The sequence below is a fragment of the Crocodylus porosus genome, unplaced genomic scaffold, assembly GCF_001723895.1.
Source record: "Crocodylus porosus isolate Cpor-Errol unplaced genomic scaffold, CroPor_comp1, whole genome shotgun sequence".
In the NCBI taxonomy this organism is placed as follows: domain Eukaryota; kingdom Metazoa; phylum Chordata; order Crocodylia; family Crocodylidae; genus Crocodylus; species Crocodylus porosus.
Genome location: NW_017728943.1, coordinates 109,098,465 through 109,113,192, shown reverse-complemented (window position 1 = coordinate 109,113,192; position 14,728 = coordinate 109,098,465). Strand labels below are relative to the sequence as shown.

Genomic DNA, 14,728 nt, shown 5'->3' with positions numbered 1-14,728 from the left:
GACACTGCTCTCCAAGCTGGTGGGCTACATTCCTGGCTGTGTCCATGCTGCGGTTATGTGCATGCACATGGCATTTATTGATGACATTATCAGCCAAAAAACACTGATTGCTGAAAATGTCAATTTTCTTTTTATCGATACAGTATGGACTGATATATTGATGCACCTCTAAAGATTAACCATTTTAAGAGTATTTCTTTCTAGTGATGTTTTTTCTTATGAGACCAGATTTGTTAATAAAGAGAATGCTTTCATTGGTCATTAGTTTTATGCACAATTTCAGGCTACTTGATACCAGAAGAGAAATGTACTTTGTTTAGAGCCTCTAGCTTTCGAAAGACTTCTTTTTAAATTTGAAAAGTTTACTCAATCTAAAGAAGTCCCTTTAATCTTTTTAAATGAAACACAATTATTTGCTACCAAGCAAAACTTGCTGTGGTTAAGGCAAGGAAATAGTGCATAGATGTCCGCTGTTACAGAATTCTTTTATTCTCCCTCATCTCAGTTCCTAGCTGTACGGTGGGATATTCCCTATTGCATAGAAATGTGAGTTGGGTAAATTAATCAACCTTAGGAGTCTTGAAGAGAATGGAATTGGATTCGTACAAATAAAAGCATTGTTTATATGAACTTGTTTTCTAGCAGTTTGCTGATTTCCTTTACATTTGAAAACTAAGTTGTTCACAAATGCATTTAAAGTGGTTAATGCGTAGTCTTTTCCAAATACTTAAAAGTTAATTTTTGAAAGCTATTACACCTGTTTATTGGGGGGCTTGCAATCACGTTTTCCTGTTTTTAAGATGTTTTGTCCTGTGTGTAATTTTTTGCACAAATTGGAGGAACTGACTACAGTGGGTAGAATTCAAAGTATGATGTAAATAAAGTGCTGGGAAAAGAGGTTTTGTTAAAGCAATTTAAAGTGCTTCTATAACAATGGTAGAATTTAAAATATGCTAATATTTTAATTTGATGATGTCCTTTTTAAAGGTGATCTGAAAAGATTGTATTTGAATTTTTGTTTTTATACTTTTTGGTTCTGCGAAGTGTGTTGTTTTTTTTTTTTTTTAAGATAACCAGACCCTCAACTTCTTGGCTTTGTTTGATGCAGTCATATGAACATAGCCATGACAGCTGATCATGGACATCATTAATTCAGTATTAAATTGAAAACTCATTTTTTGTCTTGGCTTTTCTACAATAAATTTTTCATTCCTGCCAGCTGTTAATCATGTTAATTCCCCCATAGGCTAGGGAAAAAAAAAGTTGGTGGTTTGGTTGTGTTTTTTTTAAAATACGCTAGGGTTGGTGACAACCTGACAGGAGGACTATATGAATACCTAGGTAAGCAGAAAGGATAGCCCTCTAACACAGATCTTTTATTCCGTGAAATTTGAGACCAGGAAGGAAGGCCCCTGGCACACAGTTTCATGGGATCTGATTCCCACACATGACATGCATATCAGGATGTGACATTATGAAATTAGGCATCAGATCCCAAACTTGACCTTTTGACTTGCCAGTGTAAAGGAAGCCAGGGATTGTGACCCTTGTCCCAGGCTGCTGTACCAGCAAGGAGAAAGTTGGGTACCTGTCCCTGTAGCCTGCCATAACCTGGGGCCAGGGTGACTCATCTCATTGTTAGCCCAGCCCTGGGACAGCCTGGGGTGAGTTACTCCTGTCCCAACCCCAAGTCATTGGTCAGGTGCCCATCAAGTTAGGTTCTTGGGCTTTGTCTACCCTGCCCTGTGCCTGAGAGCTCTTGAGCTAGAGTGACCAGCTGTCCTGGTTGGAATTACAGGGTTTCAGGATACTTCTCCCTCTTCCCTGCCCTTCCCTCCCCCCTCCCCCATCAGTGGTTTGCTGCAGGGAGAGGCAGAGGCTGAGTGGCATTCTATGCCAGGCAGCCTCTCCAGCTACCCTCCTGGGATGCTGCACTATTTCCTTTCCCCACTGGATTAGGCCTCCAAAATCTGGGACTGTCCTGGGAAAAACAGGATGGATGGTCACCCTATCTTGAGCATATATTGACAACATTTTATAGAAGCAGGACATTGACTGCTGTGGCTCCCCTGCTTTACCTGTGGCAGGTTAGGGCAGGGGTGGGCCAAATGCAGCCCATGGGCTGGATGCAGCCTGCCAGGCCATTTTATCCAGCCCGCGGGGTCCCTACAAAATTTAGAAAATTAATATTTATCTGCCCCTGGCTGCCTGTCATGTGACCCTTGATGGCTTCCCAAAATTTAGTCAGTGGCCCTCCTCCCAAAATAAATGCCTGCCCAGGATTAGGCGGCATTTAGTTCTATGTTTAATCAGGGTTGATGATAGTCCCCCCTCCCCCGGCAGGGGGTGGTGGACTAAATGACTTCTGGAGGTCTTTTCCAGCTCACTTTTCTATGACTGTATGACTTTGCCAGGGCCGACAATCAGCTGATTGTTGGCCCTACCCCAGACAGTCCCAGGTCTCTAGCTGTACTGGATGCAGTCTGGGTTGAGGCCAGCAATCAGCCCAGCTGGTTAGAGAACCAGGGCTGCTCCAGGCCAGTGCTAACAACATTGTCAGCAGGCAAGTTGGGGACCTGGACTATCTAGGGCTGATTCCAACAATCAGTTGGTTAGCAGGCATCATCCCCAGAAAGCCTGTGTGTGTGAATGTGCCACATGTTCAATTGCAGCTGCCATATAAACCTGGCATAAAAATATTTGATGTTATATGTGGAACCGTTTTATAGTGCCTTGTGTATATTAGGTGCATGTGTAGCACCCTTGTCACCTGTGCTGTGATTAATACATTAATCATGGCATAAATGTAACATGTAGAGAGTATTTTTCAACCATGGCTTTCTTGGGTGAAATTCCTTTTCCTGCTTTTCAGAATTAAGTAGAAATTAAACTGTTCTAAACAAATATTCACTTTTTAGTTTTGATTTTAATTTCCTGCTTTTATGAAAGTCTGTTACTTTTCACGGTGATGGAATAAAGTCAAACAGCTTTATTTCTTTAAAAAGTCCTTTTCATAATGGGGGTCATTCAAATTGGCAAACCTGAAACTTTAAATGACATGATCTTACTTTTCCTAAAGAAGAGGCTGGGGATGTCCAAAGCTAGCTTAGTATTTTAACAAACTCTGGTTCCATGTGCTTAATCACTGACTGGTTCAGTGGTTTGGCTTTATTTAAAACTTTGGCAGCAAACCGCTTGAATATTACCACTATCTATGATAAATTTAAATAAGCTTAAAATAATGTATTAAAAATACCACTACCTTTTAATTTAAATAGACTTAAAATATATTACAATTAGGCCCTAACTTAAGTCTTCATAGTAGTAAATGCATTTTTTAAAGTGTATTTAACTGGTTTGTTTACATTATTCATATATTCTTGTCCATCTTACTTTGTCTTCCTGATCATTGTATGTATTTTTATTCTTTATTCACAAGAAATGGTTTGACTTCCAGTAGTTTCATTTCATGTCTTTGGTCTCTGTAAGTAATTACTATTTATATACTTAAGGGTATAGAAGTAGAGGTGCACCAGATAAGCCGCACCTCTGCCCTGCACCCCACCGTGCTCTGCTTGTGTAGCCCGTGCCTATCCACTAGCCCCACTTTCTCCCTCACCATGGGGGCCTTCATCTGCCCCACCCTCACCACTCCCTTTCCCTTCCTCCCGCTCCTTCCTCCTCACAGACTTACCAGACTTACCTGCTGGGCTGCACTCCTGGCCGTGTGCATGCTGTGTCTGTGCACAGCATTTATCGGTGACATTATTGGCCACATTAGCCAAAAAAACCTGATTGCCAATAATGTCAGTTTTCCTTTTATTGGTGCCAGTAATGATATGATGTATCAGTGCACCTCTGTATAGAAGTGGAAAGCTGTCTTAATCTGAAGTCAGGCAGAAGTCAGGGCAGGGTGACATCTTGGAGCCTGGTTCTGATAGTCATGGGTTTTCATAGGTAAGACTGTAGTTTGTCAGATACCTCAGATGAATCTGATGAAGTAATCTGTTGCTTACCAAAGGTTATTTCTCTCAGAAGCAATTGGTTTCTAAGGGTGCCTGTAGGCATGTGGGGAGGCTGTTCCAATGCACTGTAATTAGAGCGCATTGAAGCAGACTTGATTAACCAAGTCTGCTGCTGCATGCTAATTAGTGTGCTCCAGCAGCCTCCCCATTTTGTATATCAGTCTCCCTGCATTACAAAATGGTGCCGGGGCACTTTATGTAAAGCTTGTTGAATGAGCTTTAGTTAAACCATCCCCACTGCCATTTTGTAGCACGGGGACACTGATACACAAGACATTACAGGCACTTCAATTAGAGCAGCTCTTGGGCTAAGTACAGATGGTCAAAAAGCTTAAGGCTGCATCAATTCAGTCTTTGCTGGTTAGTCTAAGCTGCAGATATTAAACTAAGACACAACTGGACACACATTCACTTTTGATTCAGCAAATGCATCCTGCAGTGGCTCAAGCGAGAAGCCAGGGGACACTAGACCATGGCACTTTGGCATGTAGCCAGCATGAGCTGTGTATTCGTTTCTTCTTCCTGCTGTCCCCGAGGTCTCTGTGATTTGCAGTTCAGGATTACAGCAGCAGGACTCTGCAGGTTTGCTCACAACTTGTTCTTCCTGCTTCCAGGTGCTTCTGGGATTTGTAGTCTACAGTCACAGCCAGCACTAAATTTCTTAGGAGGGCAGCTCTGTACTCGGGGAAAGGAAAGCTTAACTCTTCTCCCTGGCTCCCCCACTGGAGTAAACAGCCCAGCCCAGGGTTCCAGAGCATGTGGTTTAACTTTAACCAGGAAGAGGTCTGGGACAGAAACTTCATAAACTGGTTTGACCCAAATCAGTTAAGTCTGATACTACATTCAACCAGGTTTATCTTAAAGCAGTTTCAGCTGTTTTAAAACTGGGTTATGTGCACTGAACGTCTATCCTTTTACAGGTTTAAACCGGTTTCCTGTCACTTAAGCCAGTTTGTGTGCAACTTCTGTCCCTAGCCTTAGAGCTGCTTTAATTAAAGTCCCCCCCCTCCCCCCCCTCCCAAACGCACACAAAAATGTCCTAAGGTGCCATGTTGGTCCACCTTTAAGGTAGGTAAAAGTGGCTTTTTCTTTGGGCATTTTTCTTATGAATTCCTGGACACATTGCACCCTGTGATATTGCAATAAACTTGTTTTCAAGACAGTTACATTTTGTAGGGTGCAGTTAACATGCACATAAACTTCTGCTACCAAGAGAAAGTTCTTACGAAAGAAGATTTAGGAGGATATGTTTTAAAGAACAGTCCTGCATAAATATTGTAAATATATTACACTATGTGTGATATGCTTTTTATGCAAGGGAATCTGATCAGGAGAGTAACTTTTAATGTAACATGGGGCACTAGAAATAATCCTGTAGCTAAGGTTATAGTCATTCTCTTTTATAGATGCCCTACTTCTGTTTTCACTGTCTGGCTGAGAGATGCTTTCATCTGAAAATAGGTATCTTGCTCTAATCATAGGCACATATTTCACTGTATTTTAAGAAAACTAACCCTGAATTTTTTGTGACCTGGTCACTATGGGTGCAGGTGATTGTATGTATTACCTGCATCCCCATTCCTTTCCTCTCTTTGCCAAAAGAAAATTAACAGTTAATGAGAACCCTCTTAGAGTTCAACCAGCTCACTTTCCTTTTTTCCTTTTTGTCTTTTGCTAGTTGTTTTGCTTTGTTTCATTTCTTCAGATGGGTTTTGTACTCCTTTTTTGATGACTTGTCTATATAGAGGGTTTGAAAGACGCTTGAAAAATCTTTTCTGCTTGAGTTTGACCTTGAAAAGGTCATGGACTTTAAATAGTCATCTGTTTTGTTTTGGTTTTTTTGTAGAGGGTTTACAGGCTATTTCAGCTAGGGGTGCACTGGTAGTGATTTTGGGAGCCAATACCAATAGCCGATATTTAAGGAGGCATATCGGCTGATACCGATCCAATTTCCAGTGCAGCTGCCTCCAGCTGGTAAGTCTGTGTGGTGGAAGGAAAGAGGTGCAATGGGCAGATCAATGCCCCCTGCAGTGAGGGAGGGGGCAGGGCAGGTGAGGAACACAGCTCATGGGGGAGGTGGAGGGAGTGGATTCTGTTGCTGTTTGTACCCTGGTAGGGCACGGGGCGTGTGCACCCCCAGATCTGTGCAGGGCAGAGTGCAGCTGAGGGCTGGAACCAGAGCTGCGCAGGGCTGGGTTCGGAGCAGGCACCAGTGGTGCTGGGAAGGAGGCTGCTGCCACCCAAATCTTGGCGCAGCTCTGTTCCCTGTACCACTGCTGCCAACTGCCTGGTGCAGCCCTGGCTCTTCCCGGCACATGGGTAGAGGCGGGGCATTGACCTGGGGCTGCGCCTGGCAGTAGTAGCACTAGAAGCGGAGCTGCCACAAAATTTGGGGTGGTTACAGGCTCCTCCCAGCACCCGCTCCAAGCCCAGGCACCAGCCCTGGCAAGAAGAGCCCTGCACAGCTCTAGCTGTAGCCTGCCTGCCGTCCTGCCCCACCCCATGCAGATCTGGGGCCATACGCACACCTGTGCCCTTCTGGGGGTGCAAGCAGCAGTTGGAGCTGCTCCCCTCTCCACAAGCTGCGGCTCCATCCTGTCACATCTCAGTGGGGTGGCAGCGCCTGCCCCATCCCCTTCTTCAACCCATTGGCATTGATCTGCTCCCCTCATGCCCCTTCCCTCCCCCCTTCACTTCCACCACACAGACTTACCAGCTGGAGGCAGCTTTACCTGCTGCCAGCTCTGTTCCTTGCTGCCTGTGTGCTGTGCTGCGGCTATGTGCAGGATAGGCATTTATCAGCCAAATGATCAGCCACCTCCTGCTGATTTTTCCAGTACAGTCAATTTTCTTTATCTCCGTACTGATCTGATACCACACCAATGTAACAGTGAATCCCTAATTTCAGCAGATGCGAAGTGATAGCTTCTTTACCTCAGTGAAAAAATGGGGGTGGGAGAGGGAGAAAGGAGTTTGAATTTTTACCACTTAATTTCCCAAATTGTTATCCAAAATGTAGGAGTTAAGAAAAGCAAAGAACTGAATTGTTAAAAGAAAAACCAAGAGTCTTTGCTTCCCAGTTGCTTAGCTTCACTCTGAACTCTTGCAGTGTTTTCTTCTAATTAGGAGTGCACCAATAGAGACTTTTGGGGCCGATACCGATATCCGATATTTAAGGAGGCATATCGGCCAATACCGATCTGCTTTCTGATGCAGCTGTCTCCAGCTGGTAAGTCTGTTGTGGTGGAAGGGGAGGGAAGGAGCATGGGGGTTGGGGAGCAGATCTACACTCCCCCTGGTGAGGGAGGGGGCAGTGTCAGGCGCTGCCCAGGCAGGGCAGGTGCGGTACACAGCTTGTGGGGGGAGGGGCGGCTCCTGCTGCTTGCACCCCAGAGGGCACAAGGTGGCATGTGCCCTCTGGATCTGCGTGGGGTGGGCAGGCTGCAGCTGGAGCTGTGTGGGGCTGTTCTCATTGAGGCCTGGGTTAAGAATACATGCTGTCAGTGCGGAGAGGATACTGCTTCCATTCCAAATTTTGCTGCTGCTAGCTGCCCAGTGTAGCCCTGGTTTAACGCCCCGCATCCACCCACATGCCGGGCAGAGTTGGGGCTGCACTGGGAAGTGGTGCTGGGAGCAGAGCGGCTGCGAAACTTGGGGTGGATGCAGCATCCTCCCAGCGCCAACAGCGCCTGCTCTGAGAACAGCTCCACACAGCCCTGGCTGTAGCCCGTCCCACCCTGTGAGAGCTGCTTTCTTCCCCCCACACATGAGCCGTGGCTCCACCCCTCCCTCTGCTTCTCCTGGGTAGTGCTTGCCCCATCCTCTCCCTCACCGCAGGGGACATGGATTTGCTCCCCCCCCCCTTCCCTCCCCTTCCACCACAACAGACTTACCAGCTAGAGGCAGCTCTCCATGCTGTTGGCCTCTGCTTCTCACTGCTTGAGTGCTGCACTGCGGCTGCATGCAGCACAGGCATTTATTCACCAAATTATTGGCCCCATCAGGCTGATATGCAACACAGCCAGTTTTCTTTATATTGGTACTGATCTGATATTGAACCAATGTAACAGTGCACTGCTACTTCTAATTAGTTCTTTCATCATAGGATCTTTCTGACTAGGCATCACATGACTTTCAAATGTAAACAAACAGGAACAGATCACCGTCAGCAAAAAAAAAAAAAAAAAAAGCCCCAAACCTCCGGGCCTCTTCTAAACATCCTAAAGAAGCAAAACAGGGCACAAGCCCATGTTTTTTTTCCTTTGCAGGTCTCCTTTAAGAGCAGAGGCAACCTTGATCCAGCAGTTTTGGAGGTAGAGGCAAGTAAATTTTTACTTTTTGTTAAATTATCAATAATTTTTTTTGAGTGAGTTACAACATGAGAAGGCCCTGGTTATAAAACCTCGAACAATTATACATACTCAGTTTAAAGAATATATAATCTTTTCTTGCTTACTGTCTGGCTCTGTTTCAGAGTTATATTATGGAACATGTTGTACATGATTATATGTTCAATTTCAGCAGATGGTTATGGCCAGTGAAGGCTTTCATTTTAACTAATATAGTTCCTAAAGCTCCCTTTGTAGAACTTTTTACATACAAATCACTGAATTGGGCTAGTGATTTCTTTTTTTCTTATAAATCGGTTACTTTTGTACCCTACCTCCGGCTGCTGGAGCTTCAGAACAAGTCCCTATTTCTGTTAATTGACTTGATTGGTTAAATGAGTATGCACACCTCTGTTGTGGTCAGTAGAACTGTGGTTCCCTCTTCTGTTTCCATCCACCTCTAAAGGCAATGTTTTATCTAGCTTCATTGCCATGTAGAGAAACTCTGTAGCTCCCCTTTATCATTCCCCCATTTTCCTGAGGTGGTGATATCTTGCATCTGTGGAGTAATATCCAGCGAAATGAAGTGATTGCTGTTAGGCTTCTTCACTAGGGTTGGTATAGTTTTGTTGTCTGATTAGTCACTTTGTGCATGCTCTGTAGTTATCACAGGCTTATAAATGAGATTCTGTTGATCTGTTTCCATGTCAAATAAATTAAACATTCTGAGTTTTTTCTATTAGTGGGAATAAAAGAAAGTTTCTCAGCAAGAAAGTTTGGGGACTACATTGCTTAAATTTATTTTTCAGAGATGTAGGAGTATAAACAAGACTTGATTTGCAGTAACCACATCTTTTTGACCATTAAAGGTGATGGACACTGACAGCTGAGAGGCAAAGTAGTGAAACATCTCAGTTGTTAGTTCCTTGAAGTACTGGAAATCTGTGGTAAAAATGTTGATACCTGAGGATCTTTTTCCCCACTCCAGTTCCTATTTAAGAGTCATTATATCTATTTTAATAGTTTTGATTGAATACTCAGGTCACTGAATACTATGTAAAGATTAAAATAAAATGCATAATACTGTGCATCTCAACCAGAGTGCTCTGGCATATTGTACCACACAGTGTTAGCACTGTCAGGTATTGAAACATGATTCACAGGATAAACCTAAAGGGAGTCCTTTACACGTGCTCCAGTGGTGGGGCAGGGCACTCTAATTAGAGTGGCTCTGAGTCTGTCCAATTACAGTGTCTGCAGTGTCTTTTGTATCAGTGTCTCCACACTTCAGAATGGCAGCTGGGATGTTTTATCTGAAGCTTGTTGAATGAGCTTTAGTAAAATACCTCCCTTGCAGAGCCTACCCCGTCTCAGGGCCAGGGGGAGTAACCTTGCCCCAAACTGTCTACTGCTGCTGAGCAGGGAGGTGTGGTGTATCGCTCCCTGGCTTCTGGCTTGTAGCCACTGGAGGCATGTGGCTACACTTTCAGAATCAAAAGTGAATGTCTGTTCACTTGTTTATTGGTTCAATGTATGCAGCTTGGATTATCCTGCACAGATTGAATTGATTCAGCCTCAGGCTTTTTGACTGTCTGTACTTAGCCTGAAGCAAGGGTGGGCAAAATGAGGCCCAAGGACTGGATGTGGCCTGCCAGGCCATTTTCTTCGGCTCATGGGGTCCCTAAAAAAAATTGGAAAATTAATATTTATCTGCCCCTGGCTGCCTGTTATGCGGCTCTTGATGGCTTGCCAAAGCTTGGTAAGCGGCCCTCCTAGTAATTGCCCGACCCGGCCTAAAGGGTAATGCAGAGTTACGGGGAAATGCTCAGAATTACTGCGTCTACTAGGAAGGTACAGTAGATGCTGGACTACCCATGCAGGGTATGCATCTTAACATCCTCCCCATGGGGAAATAAAGAGAGACCCTGTCACTGTTGTATAGCAAGTATAGAGGCTACAATTATGCTTTCTTTTACATAGGCCACACATAAGGGGAAAAAAGTGAATACGTTTGCCTTCAAATTTCCTGTGTTGTGGCTGAGAAGAGTGGTTTTCCAAGGACAGTTATGCTAGTTTTATGTACAATTAAACACGGTTATGGGATCCTGATTTCATTTTTATGGTAGTGTTAGAATGATGTAGCTGTGAGAATTATGTGAGAGGCAAGGATTTTTGGGTGATACCATTTGTTAGACCTACTGCATAATTGGGATAACTCTTAGTTGTGGATTTTCCACTGTAAGCAGTGGATTTTGATGTGGTTTTAGTATTTACCTTGTCTTTCTTTTTCTGAACTATACAGTTAGTCCACTAAAAGGTATTCCCCCCCAAAAATCCTTGCTGCTTTCATTTTTTTATAAAATAAATAATCTATAGAGAATATAAATGAGCTGTTACAACCACCATCTCTCTCACTCTGTCCTGCTTCCAGATTTGACTTGTCCACCAACATTTAAGTTAATTAACCTCCACTGTAAAATGTTGACTTTCTTCTTTTTCTGACTACCTAAAATGGATTCCCAAATCACTGACAGTAGACGTGTTTAAAGAATGAATAGGTTTGCAAATCAAATCCTGAAAACTAGTGGTATTTTTATAAATCTGTATTTTTTTTAAAATAAAGAAGTATATTAGTCATTTTATTAACTTTTTTGGCTTTCTAGGAGTCTCTTCAGATGCTTGTTCAGCTCATCCACTCAGTTTACTCATCTCATTTATGGCCACATGTTGTGACAGTATTCCTTGGAGAGTCCAGTATGTCCTCCAGTACTAGTTAATGCTGTGCCTGCCTTTACTTGGTCAAAAAGGTTTGGCTAAAGATACCTCTGACAGGAGAATTGCCTCATCTCTGCCTCCAGTTTTCTGTCATGTGATAGCATATTGCACTTCTGATTCTGAAAAAAAACCTGAATATTGCAAGTCCTGTTGAATTACCCATCCTGATCTTTGATTTCTAGATGTTGAGTGTTATACATATAATAAAACTGTGATGAACCGAAGATAACTTGTAATTTTTCCTTATAGATGTTAATGCTGAACATAAATTAATCAAATTGTTATTTAGGAAAAGATTTTTGTACAAGTGCACAACAAAAAAGAATTCTGTTATATCTTTGGTGTTTATGTATATGTATACCTGTTTATATTAACTAATCCAAAGGGCAAAACTGCCCTTAGTGTTTTTGAAAAATAATTAATGTAAGCATCATGTAGTAATACTAATTGGAATTGCTCTTTTGGGAAGTATGTTTAGGCACAATTTCCCTAAATTAGAGCAGGTTGGTGTATATTGAAAGAATTAATAAATTTAAATTTTCTGTGGTTGATTATTGACTTTTGTTCATTTAATACGAAAGAATTGTACAAAATTAACTAAATTCCTTTTGACAGTTCTGAAAGCTTCAGGAATTGGGTACTCGGGGACTTAAATATACATACCAGTCATTTCTGTCCTTAATACCCAGTGATCTAAAAATAAAACATTTTCAGAAGCTCAAAAATAAACCATTTCTCACTACTGATTTCCATGTTGTAGCATGTCACCAGCATGTGGGAACTGTCAGGAGTAACTCATGAAACATGGTAAACACAAGTAAGACTTATTCATGAGGAACACTGTCATCTGATGCACCTTTTTTTTACATAGTTCACTTGCAAGGAAGAAGGCCATCATTGCTTGGCTGTAAAATTAATTGCAATTAGAAAATCTAATATGAACTTAGTGTTTCAGGTATTGGAGAATCAGCAAAAAGACTGAAATTTCTGACTAAAAGTATATTAAATAAAATAACTTCCTAAGGTGTTCCATTTCTATCTTAATTTATTGCTTGTCTAATTAAAGATCTAGCGCTACTTCTTATGTCAGTAACAGCTCTTAACATGAATAACAGAGATATTGTAACTAAACCAAAACCTTGGTAGCCAGAGGTAAAAATATATGTAGATCCAAGCATGGTAAGGTAAGAAGAAAATACCATTAAGAAATCTAAAGAATTTACTGTAAATATTTCCCAGTAATGAGCTGATGATCAAGGCAAGTTAATGTTTGTGTTCCCAAGTTGGCTTAAAAGTACTTTTTCAAGATGCATTTGATTTATTTATTTTTCCCCTCATGATGTTTCTTTCCTTTTTTGTGTCCCTGTAACAAAGTATTTAGCAGAATTTGCTGATTCATTCGAATCTGACAGAGCTGTGTGGTGATCCTCTTGCTGTGGTGGTATGTGGGGTACCCCTATGGCTTGAAGCCCCTCAAGTAGCCAGTGTGGGGCTCCTAGCTGCAGGAACCTGCTTCTTGCACTGGCAGTAAGGCACAGTGGGATCTAACATGCAATCCCACAGTTGTTTCCTGCTATGCACGTGCAGCATGACAGGTGTGATTGTGTAAATTGCATTAGATGCCATCATTCCTTTACCTTCATGTGCAAAGGGGACATTGGTCTCAGTGGTTCCATTCAGAAATTGCCTAAGTGTTGATTTGAGAGCATTTGGTTTCATATGGTCATAGTAACAATTAGATGTGGCAACTGTTATAACTTAGCTTAACTGAGACCTAACTTGCTTTGAATTTGTGCTATGTATAAGATTTCTATTTTCCTTTCTGGAGAGTTAGAAGTGAACTTTACTCCACCATTAACGTTATTTATGCCTTCTCTCCCTTCCCCCCCCCCCCAAAAAAAAATTCATTAAAGGATCCGTTTCTTATTTAATTTTTAATTCGTAAGATGCTTAACATATTTACTTCTAAATGAATTTACTTTCTTACTTTGTTTTCTAAGAAAGTGCCATAAATCTGGAGATGCTGTCTTATATTTTTCACACGAAGCAGAGATTGAATTATTGTCTTAATTTTAATTTGTTAAATTGCTGCTAGTATCTTAATTTTTATTTTGCACAAGTTCTTGTACTTGTTTTTCAGTTGTAAGTTTTGTAGGAGAATTTAAAACGTGTTATAGTTGTAGGGTTTGAATTCGGTTTGTGTGTGTATTTGTGTGTTTTTCTTGGTTGGTGGAATTTAAAAAGAAAACAAAACAAAAAAAAAAAACTCCAGGCATGTACTTGTGTAGGCACTGGACTTGAGATATCAGGCTCTTAGAGTAGATTTGCTAAATAAGTGGCAAAGCATTGTAGTGTAAAAGGATAAAGGGTTGGCAAAAGGGATTAGTAATGACATATAAAAGGTGGCGTAACATGTCAAATGTATTGACTTTTGATGGTCTTAATATTTAGAAAATTAAGAGCCCTACCTCGTGGCATTTAGCAAACTAGTGAATCTGTGCTATACTAATATCCTATTACTCTACTAATCACAGTCTACATTAAAAACAGCAAGCTGAACAGACCAGAGAATCTGGATACTACATATTGCTCTATCAGCTAGTCATGAGAAGCATTATTTAAGCCTGCTGATCTGAGACTGAAGTCCAGGAAAATTATAATTATGTAGATGAACAAAAGAGAGTACCTTAAAAGAAGTACAGTATTTACTCAACTCTAAGATGAGGTCCCCTCTGCCCTGCCAACCACTATTTGAGTAAATGCTATAGTACTGTTAAGGTACTGTATAGCCTGAAACCTAAAAGCTCACTTAAATTCTGTTATGAGCACAGCTGTTAATGTGTAACGTCTGCCAAAGCCTTATGACAAGCATAGCTCAAGCATAGATAGACGCAATGGAGTTTTGCATCACAAGGACAAAGCCCTGATGCAGAGAAGGAGCTTTCACGAACCAGTCTGGTGGCTGGGGTGGTGTGAGCTATAAGGCGCATGGTTGACACCCCAGAGGTTGCATGTTTGAGGCCATAGCAGAAATGCCCAGAGGGTGGTAATTAATGGAAGTCAATCGTCATGGTGCTCTGTGACCAGTGGGGTCCCCCAAGGCTTTGTCCTTGAACCCATATTGTTTAACATCTTCATTAATGATGTGGACATTGGAGTCAGAAGGGGACTGGCCAGGTTCGCTGATGACACCAAACTTTGGGGCAGAGCATCCATGCCAGAAGACAGGCGGGTGATCCAAGCTGACCTGGACAGGCTCAGCAAACGGGTGGATGAGAACCTGATGGTGTTTAACACCGAAAAATGCAAAGTTCTCCACCTTGGGAAGAAAAACCTGCAGCATCCTTATAAGTGCTCGGCAGCACTATGCTGGCTAGCAGTACGGAAGAAAGACTTGGGAGGTCATCAATGACCACAAGATGAACATGAGTCTGCAGTGCGATGCTGCAGCTAGTAAAGCGACCAAAATGCTGGCTTGCATTCATAGATACTTCTCAAGCAAAGCCTCGGACATCATTCTCCCCTTGTACTCAGCCCTGGTGAGGCTGCAGCTGGAGTACTGCATCCAGTTTTGGGCTCCACAATTCAAAAAGGATGTGG

The 14,728-nt window shown here is 42.3% G+C and overlaps 1 protein-coding gene across 1 annotated transcript in view; it reads left to right on the top strand.

Moving 5' to 3' along the window:
• The window catches only part of QKI (QKI, KH domain containing RNA binding), a 204,530-nt gene that overhangs the window by 85,460 nt on the left and 104,342 nt on the right, over positions 1-14,728 (top strand). The window contains exon 3 of the mRNA XM_019549983.1: positions 8,294-8,344. Within this exon, the coding sequence (XP_019405528.1) occupies positions 8,294-8,344 (51 nt within the window). The remainder of the gene's footprint in view (positions 1-8,293; positions 8,345-14,728) is intronic.